This window comes from Malaclemys terrapin, chromosome 14 (genome assembly GCF_027887155.1).
Source record: "Malaclemys terrapin pileata isolate rMalTer1 chromosome 14, rMalTer1.hap1, whole genome shotgun sequence".
NCBI classification, from domain to species: Eukaryota; Metazoa; Chordata; order Testudines; family Emydidae; genus Malaclemys; species Malaclemys terrapin.
In genome coordinates this window covers 42,765,067-42,786,584 of record NC_071518.1, presented here as the reverse complement: position 1 = coordinate 42,786,584, position 21,518 = coordinate 42,765,067, and the positions used below count along the sequence as shown (strand labels likewise).

At 43.7% G+C, this 21,518-nt stretch overlaps 1 protein-coding gene across 1 annotated transcript in view; it reads left to right on the top strand.

Annotated features, from left to right (window-relative positions):
- Positions 1-21,518, top strand: part of GLG1 (golgi glycoprotein 1) — a 173,790-nt gene that overhangs the window by 135,106 nt on the left and 17,166 nt on the right. The window contains exons 9-20 of the mRNA XM_054048830.1: positions 758-879; positions 1,648-1,749; positions 3,581-3,737; positions 7,813-7,950; positions 9,729-9,815; positions 10,799-10,861; positions 11,820-11,933; positions 13,757-13,845; positions 14,761-14,878; positions 16,437-16,529; positions 17,031-17,168; positions 18,612-18,735. Coding sequence (XP_053904805.1) covers positions 758-879; positions 1,648-1,749; positions 3,581-3,737; positions 7,813-7,950; positions 9,729-9,815; positions 10,799-10,861; positions 11,820-11,933; positions 13,757-13,845; positions 14,761-14,878; positions 16,437-16,529; positions 17,031-17,168; positions 18,612-18,735 — 1,345 coding nt within the window. The remainder of the gene's footprint in view (positions 1-757; positions 880-1,647; positions 1,750-3,580; positions 3,738-7,812; positions 7,951-9,728; positions 9,816-10,798; positions 10,862-11,819; positions 11,934-13,756; positions 13,846-14,760; positions 14,879-16,436; positions 16,530-17,030; positions 17,169-18,611; positions 18,736-21,518) is intronic.

Sequence of the window (21,518 nt, the reverse complement as noted above, 5' to 3'; positions counted from 1 at the left end):
ATGAGTATAGCAATCCTGCAGCCCCTCTGCAACAGCTTTGGGACCCAATATAATCACCATTTGGATCAGGACCCCCATGGTTACAACACTGTAAACATCTGAAATCAACCAATTTTAAGACCCTGTGGCTTTGAAATTGACCAAAGTGAGCCATAATTTGGTAGGGCCCGATCCATCACACAGCAGTTAGTGGGTGACCTCTTATAAATGCTGAAAACCAAATCTTTACTCTAAAAGCTCTTAGAGTGAGATGGGAAATTACTGCTTTATAAACAGAGCTTTGAGTCAAATATTTATACAGTGTATGTGTGTACCCCACCATCACCATCCATTTGGTTCATTATTTCCAAACAATAAGCAGAATAGTTCCAATTCATGGAACCATGGAGTAAGATCTTTTCCTGTTTACTGTCCTTGGTTCACTTGAGAATGTGTACAGAGGCTTCCGTTACTATCCAGTTAGAAACTAGATTTTGAGAAGTGTTTCAGTTAAAAGCCATTTACTCAGACGCACAGATTTGGGCTTTTTCTTGGGAAAGGGTACATTGTGTAACTTTAATGGGAATGAGTGAAAAACCTTCCTTCTCTAAAGCATTCTGCACTGTCAGTTGCTAAAATGAGCAACTGTCAAATAGGTGTGGTGTTTATTACAAGGCAGTTAGCATTGTGGAATTGCCAGTTAGAAGATAGGACCAGTCTGACATTGATCTCCCATGCTGGCTAAGCTATTTGCCTGTCTCCAATTCCTTTCTTCCAGCTTCAAACTCTGATTCAAGAGACTGACCCTGGTGCAGATTACCGCATTGACAGAGCTTTGAATGAGGCTTGTGAATCAGTAATACAGACGGCTTGCAAACACATACGATCTGGAGATCCAATGTAAGTGGATTTTTCATAGTCACACTGTACTTTACACGTGCCCAGTAGCAACAGTAGAGTTCACTTGAGTAACCAAAATAGATATTAACCAGTTTAAAAAGGAAGACGCCCAAGCAATCAAGAGCATATACCAGCAATTTATATAGCAACTGGAAGTGGGATCCAATCTGCAAGCAGCTCTTGCTGTAGATAGTGCTGAATGTTTTTGTTCTAGGACTAGCATGGCATTAACAAGGGTTGTCTAACTTTATTACTTGTAGGTTGAAATTGTATCATTTGGTGTGCTTTCTTCTGTTGTTACACGGACCTTCAGTGTGTCATTTTTCTAATGAGAAATGCAGTAAAAAAGGTATCAAAAGGTTTTTTTGAAAGATGAGAGAAGGAAATCCATATTGCAGAGACAACTGTCCTATTTATACCCTCTTCTGAGCCTATTTTTATTTATATATTAAAATATGATGCTTTTGCCTGATTTAACTGTGAACACATTTGAGTCTAGTTCATATACACAGTGGAATTTAACACAGCGCACATGGGAGTGTAACTATTTTGATTTATTCCTTTTTTTAGGTAGAATGTTGTTAAAAAAAAAAACAAAACCTCTATGATGTGACTTACACCTCTTGCCAGCCAAAATTTTTCTATAGAAAGGTAGATCTGCTGCGTATAGAGTTTGAATCAGTACAGTGACTGGTGTATGTGGGGGACCCACAGCACGGCCTGTCTCCTTTCTCATTTTCTTCGCTCCTGTTTCCCTTCTGTTCCCAGGATTCTGTCGTGCCTTATGGAGCACTTGTACACTGAGAAGATGGTAGAGGACTGTGAGCACAGGCTCCTGGAGCTCCAGTACTTTATTTCTCGTGATTGGAAGTGAGTACCGTAAAACAGAGGGTTTAATTTTTCTCCCTGTTACGCACATCAGCTGTGCCAGATAAGCAACCCCGTGTACACCAGCACTGCTTTCTGTTGCTCAACTGGAGATACTTTATGTTTATGCCGTGGAGACTTGGCTCCTCGTCTCTCTGTCCAGTGCCTTGGAAGCCAAATCTGCTGTGGGGCTACCCACCTATACCTGGTGTTGATACAGAGCTAGAGAGTCAACTTTCCAACCTGTGTGTCCTTATTTAGAGTTCTGAGACTTGAGAGGAGGGAAGGCATGTGCACAATTATAAGCAGTTCATTGCCTGCGTTTCAGATAAAGATTACGTGCTCAGTAGATGGGAATGATCTTTAGTAGTGATGCGTGGGTGTTCTTTTAAAAATCTTGCTATTTAGTATAGGGAGGATTCACTATTTCTGTAAGAGGTTTCCTATTCTTTTATGGAACGTGGAATGTTTCCATTCCTGCCTTGTTTCACCCCCAAAATCCTTGTAAACCCTGTCTTTCCGGCCAGTGTGGACTAGGTGGAATTCCCTTTAGACCGTCACTGCCTTTTTATTTGGCCAGAGTATCTCCAGTGATGGACACAAACATTTCATTTCCTTCCTTTCCCTGCCTCCTTTGGTGGCTGCATTTATTGCCTGAGCCACACTTCTAGCAGGGAATCACTTGTTTGAACCAAGCCACTTGATTAAACTACAGAATGTTTCCTTCTGTTGACTCAGGCGTATTTAACCCTCATGCTGTTTGAACAAAGATCATTCTAACTCAAATCCTAAGTGGACAGATGGTGCCCAGCCTTTCATGTTTATAACCACCATTCCCTTGAGTTGGCTAATGAAGCTGCAGTGTAATTCCCTAGGAGTGCAGGCAGAATGGAAATCTTGCATGATTTATTTTTCTTATTGCTTCTCAAAAGCAAGTGTTTGCAGAACTGTTTTGTCTACAAATCTCCTCCTCCTCCCTGCCCTTCTGAAAATGCCATGAAGGCCTGGGGCTATTTATAAACCTCCCCACTAAACCTCTCTCCCACTACATTTCCATTCCAGAAGGCTCACAGTACCAACCCCTCATTTTGGCGTAATATAATTAAACATTTCCTCCCAAGAGCAGATTCCATGTGTGCAAAGCGGGGACACTGAAGCTTCACTTCGCCCTGTCACCCCAAATCTGAACTGACTGTAGTTAACTGGAACTAAATCTGCCTCCTGTAAAACTGAGACTTATATCAAAATGGAAATAACGGTACTGGCGTTGGAGGTGCTCTTTAGGCAAATCTAGTGAGTACTCAGCTTCACTTTATCACCTGGCCCGCTGTCATGCTACCTCAGGGAGCTGATTTTCTCAGATTTTGAGCACTAAACATTGCCAGGCCTGGTCAGCATTGGGATGGGAGGTCTTGAGGGAAAACAGGGGTGCTTCAGGATGTGATGTGGGAGATTAATTCAGTGACTCTTCCTTATGAGTCAGTACTAGAGCAATCCCCTTACATGTTATGGGAGACTGTGCTGCTGGAAGTGGCCACTTTTGGGAGAAGTTCTAAAATCAAGATCCGGATTACCTGTAGACACCAGTGATGCCAGAGCATTTGTTGCAAGAGTAAGGACTTGATTCCAGATTGAGTTATACAGTCTGCCAGCCTGCTGCTTTGGTTGGTTACAGAGTTCTCATGCTTTGCTGTGATCAGTTAATAGTGGATCTGTCCACTTCATAAGCATTTCTGTGCTTTCTGTATCTAAAAATATATAAAGCCTTTGATAGGTGTTGGGGTGTGAAAGGCTCTGTGGTAATGATGTTGACTTCCTTTTTTTCCTTCTACAGATTGGATCCAGTCCTTTATCGCAAGTGTCAGGGAGATGCTTCTCGACTCTGTCATACCCATGGCTGGAATGAGACTACTAGTGACCTGATGCCTACAGGGGCTGTCTTTTCCTGCTTGTACAGACATGCCTACCGCACGGAGGAGCAGGGAAGGAGGGTATGCACTCAGTATTAACTTTTCATTCTCTTCAATGGTGATCTGTCAGAGTTGGATGCTTGTTCAGTTATCAGTCATGCTGCATTGACAGTACTACTGAAAACTAGTTAGAAAAGGCAGTTTCTGCAGATATTTATTGCATCAATGCAAAGATCCCTTACCAGCTGTGTTCCTCCATGGACGTACCTTTAATGGCTATATTAGAACTTCAGTGGAAAGAAGAGAAATGTGGTGTCTTACCAGCGGAATTGCCACCTTGAGGCATTTGTTCAAGGAGTTGCAGCAAAGCTTGAGATCCAAGAGTCCTGTGTTTAAATCTATGCATAGACGCTTTGTAAAGGCCTTTAGGAAATCATTCGATTGCCATGTGCTCCAGCCACTTAGCTGCCAAATTGCTTTTATACAAGAAATCCCTCTGTCATAAAGGCCAGGCTATTCTCAAATTTAAGACCGGAGTCAGTTCGGAGCAACTTCCTTTGGTTTACATAATCTATTGAGAAGCTCTGTGTAGTGACATAGATTATTCTTTTAGCCCTGGGTAGCAGAAACCATAAAAAGAACAGGAGTACTTGTGGCACCTTAGAGACTAACAAATTTATTAGAATTAAAATTATATTATATTATTAATATAATTTATTAGTCTCTAAGGTGCCACAAGTACTCCTGTTCTTTTTGCGGATACAGACTAACACGGCTGCTACTCAGAAACCATAATGCATTTCCCAGTAAAACTTAATGACTAGAACACAGTAAAGATTTGACTTACTGCACTGGTGCTTGCCTCCTTGGCTTTCACTCTATGCATCCGAAGAAGTGAGGTTTATACTCACGAAAGCTTATGCCCAAATAAATCTGTTAGTCTTTAAGGTGCCACCAGACTCTTTGTTGTTTTTGTAGATACAGACTAACACGGCTACCCCCTGATCCTTGGATATGTGATTCAGAAACCTTTTACTGTTGTTTAGTGGGTTCTTGTGCTGAGTTTGCTGCCCTCTAGTGTCTTTGTTGGGGGACACAGCCTCTCTTGGAAACATTTCGGTGCTCAAAGTTCCATTTGCTTCATAGAATCATAGAATATCAGAGTTGGAAGGGACCTCAAGAGGTCATCTAGTCCAACCCCCTGCTCAAAGCAGGACCAATTCCCAGCTAAATCATCCCAGCCAGGGCTTTGTCAAGCCGGGCCTTAAAAACCTCCAAGGAAGGAGACTCCACCACCTCCCTAGGTAACGCATTCCAGTGTTTCACCACCCTCCTAGTGAAATAGTTTTTCCTGATATCCAACCTGGACCTCCCCCACTGCAACTTGAGACCATTGCTCCTTGTTCTGTCATCTGCCACCACTGAGAACAGCCGAGCTCCATCCTCTTTGGAACCCCCCTTCAGGTAGTTGAAGGCTGCTATCAAATCCCCCCTCATTCTTCTCTTCTGGAGACTAAACAATCCCAGTTCTCTCAGCCTCTCCTCATTAGTCATGTGCTCCAGACCCCTAATCATTTTTGTTGCCCTCCACTGGACTCTTTCCAATTTTTCCACATCCTTCTTGTAGTGTGGGGACCAAAACTGGACACAGTATTCCAGATGAGGCCTCACCAATGTCGAATAAAGGGGAACGATCACGTTCCTCGATCTGCTGGCAATGCCCCTACTTATACAGCCCAAAATGCCGTTAGCCTTCTTGGCAACAAGAGCACACTGTTGACTCATATCCAGCTTCTCGTCCACTGTGACCCCTAGGTCCTTTTCAGCAGAACTGCTACCTAGCCATTCGGTCCCTAGTCTGTAGCAGTGCATGGGATTCTTCCGTCCTAAGTGCAGGACTCTGCACTTGTCCTTGTTGAACCTCATCAGGTTTTTTTCTGCCCAATCCTCTAATTTGTCTAGGTCCCTCTGTATCCGATCCCTACCCTCTAGTGTATCTACCACGCCTCCTAGTTTAGTGTCATCTGCAAACTTGCTGAGAGTGCAGTCCACACCATCCTCCAGATCATTAATAAAGATATTAAACAAAACCGGCCCCAGGACCGACCCTTGGGGCACTCCACTTGAAACCGGCTGCCAACTAGACATGGAGCCATTGATCACTACCCGTTGAGCCCGATGATCTAGCCAGCTTTCTATCCACCTTACAGTCCATTCATCCAGCCCATACTTCTTTAACTTGGTGGCAAGAATACTGTGGGAGACAGTATCAAAAGCTTTGCTAAAGTCAAGAAATAACACATCCACTGCTTTCCCCTCATCCACAGAGCCAGTTATCTCATCATAGAAGGCAATTAGGTTAGTCAGGCACGACTTCCCCTTCGTGAATCCATGCTGACTGTTCCTGATCACTTTCCTCTCCTCTAAATGTTTCATAATTGATTCCTTGAGGACCTGCTCCATGATTTTTCCAGGTACTGAGGTGAGGCTGACTGGCCTGTAGTTCCCCGGATCCTCCTTCTTCCCTTTTTTAAAGATGGGCACTACATTAGCCTTTTTCCAGTCATCTGGGACCTCCCCCGATCGCCATGAGTTTTCAAAAATAATGGCTAATGGCTCTGCAATCTCACCCGCCAACTCCTTTAGCACCCTCGGATGCAGCGCATCCGGCCCCATGGACTTGTGCACGTCCAGTTTTTCTAAATAGTCCCGAACCACTTCTTTCTCCACAGAGGGTTGGTCACCTTCTCCCCATGCTGTAGTGCCCAGTGCAGCAATCTGGGAGCTGACCTTGTGCGTGAAGACAGAGGCAAAAAAATCATTGAGTACATTAGCTTTTTCCACATCCTCGGTCACTAGGTTGCCTCCCTCATTCAGTAAGGGGCCCACACTTTCCTTGATTTTCTTCTTGTTGCTAACATACCTGAAGAAACCCTTCTTTGATGGTTGCACTGTCAGATTCAGTTCCAGTGAGCTTTGGTGGGATTATGCAATGATCTTGCTTACAAAATGATTCTCTAGAGCCTGATGTAAATTGTCTTATGATGGGGAGATCAAATATTGATCAAAAGTTCCTTCCTTGTAGGGAATGAGTCTTTTATTCGATGGTTTCCAGTTCAGCCTTCTAGTGCCATGAGCTGAACTTCTCATTGTAATGCATTTTACATTAGTGCTAACCGCAGGAATTCCAGGCCCACTGCAAATGATCTAGCAGTTATGGAAGAAAAGTTCTTTATATGTGGAGAGCAGGTGTGTCATCTTGCAATTTAGTGTTAATGAAAGACTGATCCCACTGATTAGAGCTGTACTTTGCCCACAATACTTGTCTATATAAATATCCCACCTGGTATTTACCTAATTTCCAATAAGTGGTGCTCACAGTATTCTATGTAACTTTAAATACTCCGTGCTGTTCCAGGTTTAAGACCTGATAGAACTCTGCCAATGCATCTCACACCTGAGTTGCAGCATAACCTGCTATTTCAGTACTGCAGCCCCCCAGTCCACACCAGCATCACCATCTGCTGCTGCAGTCCTGACCCCTTCCACAATTGTGCCTCTACTTCAGTCTTGACATCAGCACCCTCGTTATGTTAATAGAGGACTCACCTAAAGGAATTGACAGGACACATTGTACAAGGATATGGGCTGTCCTTCATAAACTGATGTCACCACTGAGTTGTGAGTGTCTCCAGATTCATATGTAGTCCTCGAGAATAGAAGACCTCTTTTCATATGTAATGCAGCGGTGTCCTGTTTTCCAACTCGGAGGCCTGTTCTGGTATTTAGTTCCAAAGCCAAGAGAATGTTAGCTTCCAGTAAAATGTTCGTTGCTGAATACTACATGCAACAAAGACCACAGAACAAAGTATCCATCCATAGGGGAGAAATGTTCTTCAAGCAATGAGGAAAGCCAGAATTGAGGATACCTTTGGAGCTCAGACCACCTGGCTGGTAGAAGCCAAACTTATCCTGGGGCTGATGCTCTCCATATGTAGGAGAGAATGATCTACTCTTACCAGAGGTTAGGAAGAAGAGAAATTTCTTGTTACTTTCCATGGCACATCATTTATTATAACTGAACAATTCATTTGCTATGTAGTAGGTCAGAGCCGCATATTTGTCCCTTTTAAACAGTTCTCTGTTCCCCATTTAGCTGTCACGAGAGTGCAGAGCAGAAGTACAACGAATCCTTCACCAGCGTGCAATGGATGTGAAGCTGGATCCAGCGCTCCAGGACAAGTGCATGATCGACTTGGGAAAATGGTGCAGTGAAAAAACAGAGACAGGACAGGTACTGTGAATTGCTGTATGGCAGTCACTCCGATTGCAAATGCCTTTTTGTGTGGGGATGAGGGAAACTCTTTGTTGCTGGCAGGTGTTGATTCTTTATGTTCATAGCTTATAGTTTATTAAAATTAGTAAATCCCCCGGCACTTTAATAAATAAAATATATAATAGGCAAAAAGACATGGGTAGTAATGTCTGTCTGTGAAGAAGAAACTACACAGCTATGGAAGTTGCCTTGTAGAAGAGATCTGAATGCTTAATATGAAGTGATAGTTAACACTGTGGGCTCTCCTTTGATACAGCAACTATTTTTTTTTCAACTCATATTTGTAATATCCTGTTACAAACTTGACATTTATTTTCCCCATAAACTTTGTCCCATTTCCGTTTGGCAAATATTGACATGCTTCCTGTGTTTGAAAAGAGCTGAAATTAACATCTGCTGCTCTTTAACAAGACTCCAACAGATAGTTCATTGTGCGCTAGCACAGCTCTGGGGAGAGAGCTGTTAATTAGTGTATGCAAAAGAGAGCACCTCACTCATTTTTTTTTTGAAGTGTTTCTCACTGGTAGGTTTTGGTATCATAAGTGCTGGAATTAAGGGTTCTGGGGATGCTGCCACACCCACTGGCTTGAAGTGATTTCCTCATACTGGAATTACAGTTTGGTTCAATTGCTCTCAGCACCCCCACTATACAAATTGTTCCAGCACCCTTGTTTGGTAGTTTGGGATGTTCGTCCCTGTATGAAGGTTACCCTTAGCAAACTAAGAGCAAACCATCAGACAAAATATTCCAGCATGTGGTGTTCCATCCTAAGGGCATTCCCAGTCACTGCTGATAGTGTCTATAACTTGATGTATGCCAAAAATTAAAACTAAATTTGAAAATTCAGACAGAGGTGCTTACATTTTATGTTCAAAATGTGATTAGCGTTTTAAAAAAAAAAATAGTATTTTTCCACTTGAAAATAAGACCAAGTGGACAGAGGCACATTTTCATCCAGAGAGGTTTTCTCTTCAAAGCAGAAAAATGCAAAATATCCAAAGTTCAGAATTGTTCTTGGATTCAAGACCATTTGCATTGAAAACATGAAAATCTTGTCTTCCGGGTGGTGACAAAACTTCAATCAAAATAAACATTTTTCATCATTTTCATCTCGCTCATTGGCTGTGGGAGGCAGCTTCATCTAGAACAGTAAAGGGTTTGGGGTTGGAAGTTTGAGTTCCGCTGCTGTGTCCCCCCTCGTGCAAATCACTTCCACTGTGTGCCTCATCTTACCCTGTCTATAAAGCATCAAGGGCAGTGTCCCCATCACCTATGAATTTACTAAGGAATGAGCAGGGAAGCCACCGGATGGTTAGTGGAAGCACCAAAAGAGCAAGAAACTTGAAACATGAAACAAAACAAACATGGAAAATCTTTAAGTATAACCTCATCCCAAATTAAAACTAACGAGCAGACTTCCTGAGGAAGGCCATGTGTTGGGGATAGGAAAGAAAAGCATGGGGTCCACCAGTCCTGCAAGACTGGCTCCAAGCTACTTTATAGCTGAGGCCCTTCGTCCAGCATAACACCTTGTTGGTCTTGCAACCTTGGGTTGAGCTGAACAACTGGAACTTTTCCAAGGCAGTGTTTAGTTCTCAGAAAGCAGGCAGAGGTAGGGCATAGTGAACATTAGGGATCCTTTACTTGCTAAGATGTTGTATGTATCATTTCTCTGGCACAGGGCTCTGAATTTTCAGTATCTTGTCAGATATTAAGATGACTTGTGTTTCTGTAGGAACTTGAATGCCTCCAGGACCATCTTGATGACTTAGTGGTTGATTGCAGAGACATAGTTGGAAACCTTACTGAGTTGGAGTCTGAGGTAAGCAGTTTTCAGCCTGGCGCAAAGGGAAGAGTCTGTAACAAAGCATATTCAGCTGCCCTCATGCCAATCCTGGGAAAAATATAATATATATATTATTTCTGTGGTGGGTTCCTGATATATCATCAACCCACCACAGAAATGCAACTATCTTTGAGGTAAAGCAAGTCATCCCGTGTCAGTACTGCACAAGTTTTTGTAGGGAAATGAAATAACAGTTGGGATATGAGATGGGCTGAGTGCAGGCACCACAATGAATGTGGCCAGAGTACTGGGGCTAACACCTGTACTCTTGCAGAAAGGAACACAAGATCTGTAATGGTCAAAATATGCTCAGGAGCTCATTTTGGCCTTCTCTGAAAGCAGTTGCAGCAGCAAACAGCACCTGCCTAATGTTTTGCTGGAGGCAATGTTATGTAGTGAGTGGTGGGAAGAGCATCATCAATGGAGTCAGCAGTACCACTTCTTGCAGCAGTCCAGGTTTTCATTGAGTGCCTTTCCATCTAATCATTGGCTCTGTTTTACATCTGACAAGCTCTCTGCTCTAGGGGCTGTTTCCTTCCCACACTTCCAACGCATTTTGCTGAAAATGGGCACTAATCTCCAGCTGTCTAGGTTGCTGTGTGGCACCTATCACTGTAATATCTCTGGAATGAGTTCCTCCTAGTGAGACTGAGCTGGCTGAATTATCTGAGTGGTAAGGGCTTCTCCAGCTCTGTGGAGAGCTGTTCTGCTCTAAGCCCACAACCTGAAAGGCTCTCCCATCATTCACCACACACTTGGCTGGAGCATGCAGTGTGACTGCCAATGCCAAAGGGCGAAACTCTCTGGATTTCATCTAAACGAAATACCATAAACTCAGGTGGACAGCTTGACTTGGAGCACAATTTTCAGAACCTTTAATGTATGAACAGAGCCTTTCCCTTATGGCTGTTTACTGTGCAGCTGTTACCGAAGCTGAATGTTGCATGTCTCTTCTGCAGGATATTCAGATTGAAGCCTTGCTGATGAGAGCATGTGAGCCCATCATTCAGACGTTCTGTCATGTAAGTTCTTCATGATACTCATTTCCCTAGCATTCCCAGATTATGTTGGAAAGGTTGGAATTTTCATTGTTCAAGCATCATTGGAAGTACCAGACCCAGGCATCAGAATGAATGCTAATATAAATGAGTGCAATTAGTGATGTTTGTATGCCGCATGTTTGTTTTGCCTAAGGATAAAAGCTAGGAGAACACCCAAACCCTGTGTGTGGTGCCAGAATTGCAGCCTGGGATATATTACCTTACAATAATTTAATGATCTAGGACTAGGTAACCATTTTCAGCCCGTGTGTGTGTACAGCAGTGTCATAAATACACAGCTCTGAACCCTAGTCAGATTGTTCACAGAATTAAAAAACAGGCAAGACAGATGAATTGTATGTCTAATAGCCAGCTGAATCCCAAGGCTCTTAATTCCATCAAGGGCTTCTGCTATTATCATAAGCCTTGTCACAGGAGTTAGGACCTCTCGATGAATATTACTGTTTATATTCGGTCAGAACCCCAGTTCCACAGTAGCAGACCCCCCAGTGGCGCCGCTCCCTTTCTGACACTCTTGCAGCCGCTCATCTTTACTGCATCACTCTGTGGTATTGATTAGTCACACTTTCTGATAAGCAGGTAGCTTCACATCTGTTAGTTACAAAGTTCTTATCGTGGATGTCGGTGTTGGCTGGATGTGTGTGTGTGTGCTCATGCTGCTTTGAGAGCACTCCACTCTCAGATGTGTGACTAAGTATCTACAGAGGGATTAATGTTAATTAATCCACACAGGGTCACATAATGAGCTCAAGTTCAAAGTAGAGAACAGTGCTGTTAATTTCACTGCATTGAATTCTTATTGGTGGTCATGTCATTTGCTTGTCTGGTTGATTTATAAAAAGCATGGTGGAATGGGAATGTTTTCAAGAGGGTAACCCATTCTGAAGTGTGGGTAACAGCCTGTCCCTCCTTCCTTCAGGAGATGGCAGATAACCAGATAGACTCTGGGGACTTGATGGAATGTTTGATTCAGAACAAGCACCAGAAGGAGATGAATGAGAAGTGCGCCATTGGAGTCACTCACTTCCAGCTGGTGAGCAAATAATCTGCCTCCACGCACCGTATACCTTGTAATATCTCACTTTGTCCAGGGAGAAGTGGGTAGGAGACTTCTGATCATGATCCTCTCCATGATCCAAGACCCAGTCCAGCTCTTGTGAATTCACTTCATAAGTCTGATCCCTTATTTCATGTCCCTATTTGTACATCTAGTCATAAACTTTCACTTTTGAATGTTAGCTCTAATTCCGTTGATGCCCCTTCCCTGTCTCTCTTTGAGGCAGGGCCCAATGCATTCTGCAGCACAGTTGGAACAAATTCTGTGGCAATATTAATTCGTTATGTCTCCATGAAATACCCAGCATTCCCATCCCTCCCACGCCTATCCACACGCAAATGTGGCTCTTGGTGGAAAACATGGATTGATAATTTGGCAATGATTACTTTCAGCAATGACTTTTTCACTCTGTTCTCCAGACGGCTCGGCTCCATGGGCTTCAGCAGTTACAATGTTGTTTGAGCAGCCTGGCTCAGAATTCCTTTGTCCTGCCCTGTGCATGACAGGGAAGTAGGGAGCTTGTAGACAACTGCTGTGGTGATTCTTCTCAGCTCCTAGGCTTTGGGTACTACTCTGTTCTCTAGGCAGCCTAGCTGCCCGGTTTGCACATCTGGCTCCCGGACTGCTGTTGATTCTAGCTGCAGTTCCCTGTCTGTAGCAAAAATAATTCTGTGGTATCCAGAGTCCATGGGGCCCCAGGTGAGATAACTAGGGCAGCTCTCACCTCTGAGCTGTTGTTTCAGGCTCTTTTCAGTGACAATGTCTTGCACTTAGTACATGTTTGAGGTGATCTTCCCAACTGTCAGGGCTAGAAACTTACCTTTTAAACAATGAAAGCTGAGATACTGGAGCTAAATTCTGGGTGAATTCTACAGTCGCCGAATACTTGGGTCCCTGATATCTCTTGGGCCTTCATAATGGTTGAAAGTCAGCTCTCCGCTTTCCTTGCCACCTGCTTAACCCTCCATCAGTGCAGTTCTGATGTTTATGGATCGTGATCAGGCTAGGTTGCGTGTATGTTGCTGGTGATGAGTAAGGCTACAATGTAGTCACGGAATCTGTGACTTCCAGCAACCTCTTTGACTTCAGCCTGCGGCGGTCAGGAGCTTCAGGCTCCCCCGCCACCTGTGGGGGCCTGGAGCTGCAGGTTACCCTCCGCCGCCTCTGGCGGCCCCCACAGCTCCTGGGCGGTGGGGGGGACCCCTTAAAGCTCCTAGTCACAGCGGGCCCGTGGAACTGTGGGTGGCGGGGGTACCCCACAGCCTCTGCACAGCTGCCCTGCTTCAGGCAGTGTGGGGACCCACTGATCCCCATTTTGTCAGGGATCTTTTTAGTAAAAGAAAAATTCACGGAAGCTGTGACCTGTCTGTGACTTCGGTGGATTTTTCGTTTTTGTCCATGAGTTTTACTAAAAATATCCCATACAAAATCTTAGCCTTAGTGATGAGTAGTAAACAGGGGCAGCTGCCCCAGGAAAGCTTGAGCCTGCCGCAGATCTTGTTAGGCAAATTAGGAGGTTGCTCTTCCAAGCCTGTCACTCCTGGAGACTCCTTCTGTAGTGAGGATGCCTTGAGATTGTGGTTAACATTGTTTGAGGCATGGGGGTAGGGGTGAAGAGGAGAAATTGGCCAGAGGGGGCCCATGCTTCTGGTCAGTGGAATTGCATCAGGTACACAACGTATTGACTCTGTCTTAGAGCATGGCAATTCAGGTGCTATGGAATACGCTGTTTCAAGCAAGCCTAGTGTCTCGTCTTATTTTGATATACTCCTTTTAATGTCTGCTTCTTTTTCACTTAGGTTCAAATGAAGGATTTCAGATTCTCATACAAATTTAAAATGGCTTGCAAGGAGGATGTGCTGAAACTTTGCCCCAACATCAAAAAAAAGTATGTAGCAACTGAGTGACTAGAAGCACGTAATGAAGTCCTCTAACAACATTCCTTTGCCTCTGTTGCCAGAAGTGTTAGCCTGCCCCAGTGAAAATCGCTGTTTGTTAAGTTTTCCTTGACTGTATGCGGCAAACATTTACAATGGAGGAGGTTCCTCTTTAGGAAAATACTTCTTCTGCCTTAGTTGCAAATTTCTAATTTTGCTGTTCTCTTCAATGGCCATAAGAATAGGCAGACACCCCAGAATTTTAAAGCACTTACATTATCCATTGTTCTGTGCTACTCTTGAGATGTAGGAGACAGTGTTGATTAGCTGATGAAGGAAGAAGCTCCACAAATTTTCAGCAGGTTTGTTCTCTTCAGAAGAAAAAAGTTTTAATGGCCTAATATGATCTACGAACAATTGATAAAAATGTGAAGTGGGACAGAAGCTCAGGCTTACTCTTGCCTTATGCAGCATATGGTAGGTGGCGTAGTCACTCGTCCTCTAGTGCTCATGTGCTTACTTTGAAGACCAGACCCCTGACACTGGGAGTGGGATTTTCAAAAGCACCTACATGATTTGGGAGCACAAGTCCCAGGTTTTTAGTGGGATTTTACACAAGTCCCCCTGTGCTTGCATTTATAGAGTCCTGTACAGAACCAAGCTGCTGAGTCTGGATTTGGGATTAGAAATCCTCAAATTGTCTGTTTTAATCTGCAGTCCAGTTGCACTCTCATCTGATTGTGTCTGGGCTAGATCTGCCTTCTGATCAAATGCACAGGCACTTTGTGCTGACATGGCATTCCTGAGTGTCCTAGGTTACTAAGCTTCTTGGTGACATGGTGTCCGAACGCTAGCCCTTTGGCCTGGTGTACAAGGCCAAGAAATGAGTTGGCATGATAAATAGGGGCCTGTTTCCTTTTCTGCAGGGTGGATGTGGTGATCTGTCTAAGCACTACGGTGCGCAATGACACACTGCAGGATGCCAGGGAGCAGAGAGTGTCTCTGAAGTGCCGCAAACAGCTGCGCGTTGAGGAGCTAGAGATGGTAAGTATGCATGGGGCTCTTGGCCATCTATTTTCCAATATTAGTTTCCCCTCTTGCATACTTTGGAAAACGAATTAAGCTCATGAGATATAGCTAACCCACTTTCTACTGGGAGAGCTAAAAGGGACAACTTTTAAAGCAACACATCAAAAAGCCAGTTGCCTTTCAGACTCTCAGTGATGACTTAGTGTTCTGATGCCAGCTGCCTGAACATAGCTCTTAATACTCAGCAGCTGGATAGCAGTACACAACACTGACTTCCCCTAGCCCCCATGAGAAAAGTATAAGCCATATTTTCCACATGAGGAAGTTGAGGCTCAGAGAAGAAGTGACTTGTCCAAGGCCACCCAGTGAGTCAGTGGCTCAGTAAGGATTAAAACCTGTTTATTTCTCTAGACGAGGCTACCTCCTCCTTCTCTGGCATTGGTAGTATTTACAGTAATAGAGCCACAAGACTTTTCCCCTTACATTATTTTGTGTAAATGGTGAAGTTCTGTCTGACCATCCCCAGCACCCTCAGAGGCAGCATGGTCAGTCTGTGGGTCGGGGGGAGTGAATGCCTTGCATCACTGAGCAGCACCTTCAATTAAAGAGCACACCAGGATGGGTTCCCATCAGTGTTCTGGCCTTTAATCTTCAGTCAGAAAGATGTTGGCTGTCTTGGACCTTGGTGTGGAGGGAAAGGGAGGAGTCTTCACTGGTGTGGAGGAACCCTGCATTTAGAGGGAGAAAGGAATCCCCACTCTGTGTTAGTATTCTATGTGACCTCAGTTTAAATGCAAAACAGTTGCTTCAGTAAAGCAGTGTAAAATAGAATTTCACCCTAAGGCTATGTCTACACTGCCACTTTCAGCGCTAAAACTGTGAAAAAACACCCCCCGATTGACAAAAGTGTTAGCGCTGAAAAGCGCCGGTGTAGACAGTGCTTTATTGCCAGGAGCCACGCTACCACCCCTCATTCGGGGTAGTTATTTTTAATCTCCAGGAGAGCTCTCCCCTGGCAATAAAGCATGACTCCATTGCCCATGTCACAGCGCTGCCGTGGCCGCGCTGTAACGTGGGCAGTTGTAGACATATACTAAAACCCACGGCCAGCTGTAAGATGTGACCATGTCTTGATCTGCTACGTGGATTTGCAAAACTGATTATTCACTGGCTTTCACCACTTGCCCTGACCAGGATAATTCAGACATACGATCAGATAAGTATGAAAACGAAGCTGGTGAATATACATAAGTGACAGATGTCTGTGACTGGAACAAGAGAGCCAGATATTGTCAGTCCTGCAAGGAAAGGTAGCCAGTAAAAAGTACTCAGAGTGGGATATGCGTCCAGGATAGTACCTAGACATGTGACAACTCAGTGACCTTTTCAGCACTGATCATTCTGACCCACTAGATCCTTAACTTCTAAGCACTGAAGACTTCTCTTTTGTGATACTCCAGTGCCTCCTTTTGTCTGCTGTTGTGAATATGCTGTAGTTCCTGGATAAAACACTAATTGACTTTTTGCTTGAGTCAGCTAACTGCTTGTTTTCCTGGGTCTACTTATCTTACAGACAGAGGATATTCGACTTGAACCAGAGCTGTATGAGGCTTGTAAGAGTGACATCAAGAACAATTGCCCGAATGTGCCCTATGGCAATGCACAGGTGATGGGCCTTTTAACTATTTACATGTCAGTTTTTCACTGCACATAGCCTGTTTTTGAAGAACGTCCTTGTTTTACTAAGCACACAGAATTAGACTTGCATTTTGGAGTATTTTCCAACTTTTGTGAAGATTGGAGCATTTCAGTGTCCAGCTCTTTCTGCATAACATCAGAGCACAATGTGGCAGTTGGTTTATCCCTTTGTACCGTGGCAAAGTTAACGATTTTGTAAATCTAGTTGAATAGGAAGGTGTCATGACCATCTTACTAAAACTAGCAAGTGGCTAGCTGAATACAATCTGCTCTACAATACAACATAAGTGATATTATTTTTGGGGGGGAGGGTGTAAATTCCAGCCTCTGATGCCTAGGATTTAACAGGTGCAGATACTTGAAAATGAGCCCACGGGAACACCAAAAGTATTTCTTGACAAAGTATAAGGGGGAGGATTTTTACCACTGGTGTTCCTTTCTCAACTGTTGTCATACTGTCTTGCTGCAGATTATTGAGTGTTTGAAGGAAAACAAGAAGCGTCTGAGCAACCGGTGTCACCAGAAAGTGTTTAAACTGCAGGAGAATGAGATGATGGATCCAGAACTAGACTACACGCTCATGAGGGTCTGCAAGCAAATGATCAAGGTAATAGTAGCATGCTGACCGGTGAGAGGATGGATCGGAGACCGCAGGGAAAGTTAACTCACCTAGAACTCTCAGGATAGTCGTGCTTGACACAAGGCAGGGAGGAAAGGATTGGTTTTATTTATAAAATATTTATATCAAACGCAAGTTCTGTATTCTCTACAATGACTTATTGCCAAAATGGCTGCTTCAGACCGTACTGCTTTTTTACACAACATAATCAAGTCCTTTTTTGACTTATAACCTTGAATCAACATGAGTGTTCTTTCAGTGATCTCCTCTTTCAACTGCACTCCCTGTCCCCAAATGCCCTTGTGTCCCATGATCAAAGTAGGCTGGGGTACAAGCAGATCTGTTGCCTGGAGCATCAGCTGGTGTGGGGGAGAAAGGGAGTTGGTGTGCTTGAGCTTTTGATAGAACTTGGATCTAGTCTAGTCTGCTGCTGCTCTGGATCCCTTTCTATCCAAGGAAAAGAAGTTGTCAAGAACGCAGATTGCTGTAACTCTTTCAGTTCACTGCTAATACAGCCTTTTATCAAGTGACAGATAAGGCAAAATCATACAGCTGCTCTCGCCACATTCAAGATTAAACCGCCCTCAAGCTCAGAATGCTGACACCTCGTAGTCAGGAGACAACATTAAACACTAATAAACACTTTACTGCATAACTGGAGGAGCCCTGAGTTAACATGGAGAGTTAATAAAACAGTAACCTGGCTCCATTTATGGCTAAGGCTTAAAGTCTGACTGTGGGGCTGGTAATAGACCCAGGCTTTTAAAAAAATCTGTAGCATAATCAAGGCTAGTGGAAGGTTACCGCCCCATGGAAGCCTCAACTACAGTTCCTAGAACTAGAGACCCTGCGAGAGCAGGATCCACCAGAGCAGTGGTTAGTCTGTAGAGTGTTTGTCAATCCATGGATCTAGATGGACGATTTTATGATCTCTGTGCACTACATTCAGCTCTCCAGTGCTCCATAAATTGCACTGAGCACTGCCGTAGTGTTCTGGTGTCTTGCACAGGGCAGTGACTTGAAGGCGTGATCATCAGCTTCCGTTTATTCCTGTTTCTGGAGCAAAGAAGAAGATGGGTATGAGACCCAGACAGACATAATGGAAGTTTTGCACCAAAGTGTGGAATGAGAAAACTATGAATGGGGAAGCAAGGGGGCATCTGGCTTTGTTTGGTGTTACTGACATAGAGCAGCAGCTGCAGCCTGGGACCTCAGTTGTTAGCAACTGCTCAGACAATGTTGCATAAAACGATGTTCCCCTCCCTTCTGTCCCCTGCCAAAGCCGAGGGTGAGAGGAATTGCTGTTAGTGGTGGGTATTGGCGAGGGAGAGTCAGGCATGGTCCCTCTTTGGCTTGCGCAGGTGGCTATTTAGTCTCCCTTGTGAATGCTTGACGTTTCATATGCTGTAAAACCTGGGTTTCTCTTTGCAGAGGTTCTGCTCTGAAGCAGATTCTAAGAACATGTTGCAGTGTCTGAAACAGAATAAGAACAGTGAGGTGATGGACCCTAAATGTAAACAAATGATCACGAAGCGACAGATCACACAGAACACAGGTACCGTGGCCTCCACTTCCCTTTTTTACCCAGGGGAAGGAGCTAGTTACCTGCCTGGGCTGAGGAGTGATCTGCACAGCCTTAACTGCAGACACCTTCCCTTCATTTAATTCCCCTTCACCCAGTCTAAGAACAAACAGTCTCTCCACCCTAGTTACTGAGTGTCATGTGATTAGCACTGCTCTACAGCCAAAATGTTTCTGAAATAAATGTAGTCAAACTTTACTAATTCTGGGTCACTGAGAACGAAAATGATGCTTAAAATTGTTGATTGGCTCTAGTTTTCAAGATATGCGATGGGGTCAGTATATACGATCCTTGACTTGGGAATGGCGGAGGATAAGTGAGTTATAAAGGGAAGGGATCTCAATTTAAACCAGAAATGACTAAAATACATCTTTGACTGGATCTATGAATAAATCTATGACTGGGTTTGGACAGTACTTGCTTTTTAGGCAAAACAATGAATGATGCAATCTGAAGCTGGTATTGCGTCATACATGATATGAATTGCATCATGTTATTCCTAGAAGTCATGGATGATGCAATCATAACGAAGCTTACATCACTCTGCTGAACAAATTGCCCTATATTAGCTCTAGAAATCATACAGTGTCGTGCTCTCTTATTTGTCAGTGTTTGATTTTGCAAAGGGACACATTTCTGTTTAGCCAAAGTGAGCAGAGATGCCTTGAACTTGTGTGAACAGTGCAGATAACTTCTGCTGTGTTTGTGGTGAAGTGACTTTTGCATCACAAAAGCGCAGTATAACCACTATGGTTAAGAAAGCCTATCACCTTTATTTTGGCTGCAAAATTGGAGATCAGGACAAGAGGTGGGCCCCACACATATGCTGCAACACTTGTGCAACAAATCTTCACCAGTGGTTGAACAGGAAAAGGAAATCTATGCCTTTTGCAGTGCCAATGATTTGGAGAGAGCCAACAGATCATACTAGCAATTGTTACTTCTGCATGGTGCCTCCAGTTGGGAAAGGTGTGTCAAAGAAGAAAAAGTGGACTGTGCATTATCCAAACATTCCATCAGCTGTACGCCCAGTATCCCACAGAGAAGGACTGCCGGTTCCTGATGCACCAGAATCATTCTCACTTGAGTCAGACGAGGAGGAGGATGAAACTTCTGGTCCTGAACCATCAATGTCACAGGACCCACATTTTCTCCCATCCTCCTCCTCTGAACCACACCTCATAACACAAGGTGAACTGAATGACCTTGTCAGGGATTTGGAACTACCCAAGAGTAAGGCAGAGCTGTTGGGCTCCAGACTACAGCAGTGGAATCTTCTGGCAGGTGATGTTAGGGTTTCCATGTTCCGTGACCGTCAAAAGGATCTTGTCCCATTCTTCTTCATGGAAGGTGATCTTGTAGCCTGCAACATTGATGGTGTGATGGCAACCCTCAACATCGTTCACGATCCAGATGAGTGGAGACTGTTCGTTGATTCATCGAAGACGAGTCTTAAAGCTGTTTTACTGCATAATGGCAATGTTTTACCATCAATTCCAGTTGGTCATGCAGTCCATATGAAGGAAACCTATGACAACATGAAACAACTTTTGAGGTGCATAAACTATGACCAACATCAGTGGCAGCTTTGTGGCGATTTGAAGGTTGTTGCTCTCTTGCTTGGTCTGCAGACTGGATACACAAAGTACTGCTGTTTTCTCTGCGAATGGGATAGTCGTGCAAGAGATTCCCACTACATCAAGAAAGATTGGCCACTCTGACAGTCATTGGAGTCTGGGAGGAAAAGTGTTCAGCATCCACCACTTGTTGAATCAAGGAAGATTTTGTTACCACCCTTACACATCAAGCTTGGTCTGATGAAGAACTTTGTCAAGGCCATTGGCAAAACACAAGCAGCTTTCAAGTACCTCTGTGGAAAATTTCCAAGGTTGAGTGAAGCTAAGATAAAGGAAGGTGTCTTTGTTGGTCCTCAGATTCGTGAACTTCTTCAAGATGATGCATTTGACCATGCACTGCGTGGCAAGGAAAAGACGGCATGGAAAGCCTTCCAGTTAATGGCAATAAAGTTTCTCGGAAACAACAAGGCAGACAACTACAGGTTGTTGGTGGAAAACCTTCTCAAGGCATACAAAAGCCTTGGTTGCAACATGTCACTAAAGATACATTTTTTGCACTCTCATCTAGATTTTTTTCCATCAAACTGCGGAGCAGTGAGCGACGAGCACGGCGAGTGATTTCACCAGGACATTGCAACAATGGAGATACGCTATCAGGGCAAATGGAGCCCATCAATGCTTTCAGACTATTGCTGGACAGTGACAAGAGATGCTCCATTTAATGAATACAAGAGACAAGCCAAGAAGCGCCGAGTAGACACTGAATAGGACTAAACTATGTACATAATAGTTTTTTGCCTTTTGTTTCATAATAAATTTTATTTATATAACCCTTTGCTGATTTTTAAAATGTTACATAAACAGGACAGGTGAAATATTATCATGTAAAGCAACCATAAACACATGAAAAGACCTAGGTTTACAATTTATGATTAAAACTCTATCTACACAATATACATAGACATAACATGTAAAAACTTAAATATCTTAGAAACAGTAGCCAATCAGTTGTTTTAATTGTCATATTTGAATTCAGCACATCAAAATACATAATAAATAGCACATTTTATCTCTGAAGCAGATGACTTCTCAAAAATTGTAGACCAGTGTTGTTGGTTTCACTTACTCCTGAGGCTTGTTACTACGTTGTCAATTTCTACAAAGTAAAAAGTGACAATT